This window comes from Buceros rhinoceros, unplaced genomic scaffold (genome assembly GCF_000710305.1).
Source record: "Buceros rhinoceros silvestris isolate BGI_N320 unplaced genomic scaffold, ASM71030v1 scaffold6542, whole genome shotgun sequence".
NCBI classification, from domain to species: domain Eukaryota; kingdom Metazoa; phylum Chordata; class Aves; order Bucerotiformes; family Bucerotidae; genus Buceros; species Buceros rhinoceros.
The window spans coordinates 17,250-17,588 of NW_010399397.1; the positions used below are offsets into that span (position 1 = coordinate 17,250).

The 339-nt window shown below is 70.2% G+C and overlaps 1 protein-coding gene across 1 annotated transcript in view; it reads right to left on the reverse strand.

The window, feature by feature from the left end:
- The window catches only part of LOC104489292 (protein Wnt-10a-like), a 17,340-nt gene extending 17,174 nt beyond the window's left edge, over positions 1–166 (reverse strand). The window contains exon 1 of the mRNA XM_010131438.1: positions 45–166. Within this exon, the coding sequence (XP_010129740.1) occupies positions 45–166 (122 nt within the window). The remainder of the gene's footprint in view (positions 1–44) is intronic.
- Positions 167–339: the final 173 nt, after the last annotated feature.

Below are 339 nucleotides of genomic sequence, written 5' to 3' on the forward strand. Positions count from 1 at the left end.
GTGTTGGGGACGAGTTTTCTGGAAGGCAGGCGGCCCCCTCTTACCGTCCCTCGCCTTTAGGATCAGCGGAGCTGGGTAGGGGATGCAGGTGGATTCCCCCGTCCCGGTACACGGAGCCCAGAGGCACCCATCCCGTTCCCCATGACAGTGACATCTCCGCCGTCATTCCTCTCGCCTCTGCAGGGGCCCCCGGCAGCGAGGCCCGTTCTCCGTCCGGGGGACGCGGGGAAACTGAGGCAGACAGGGCGGGCGCTGGGGCGGCTCCGGCCAGGAGGATGGGGGACAACCTCCCGGAGCGGGGAGGGGGAGCCGCGCATCCTGCCGGGACGGGGGCAAGGC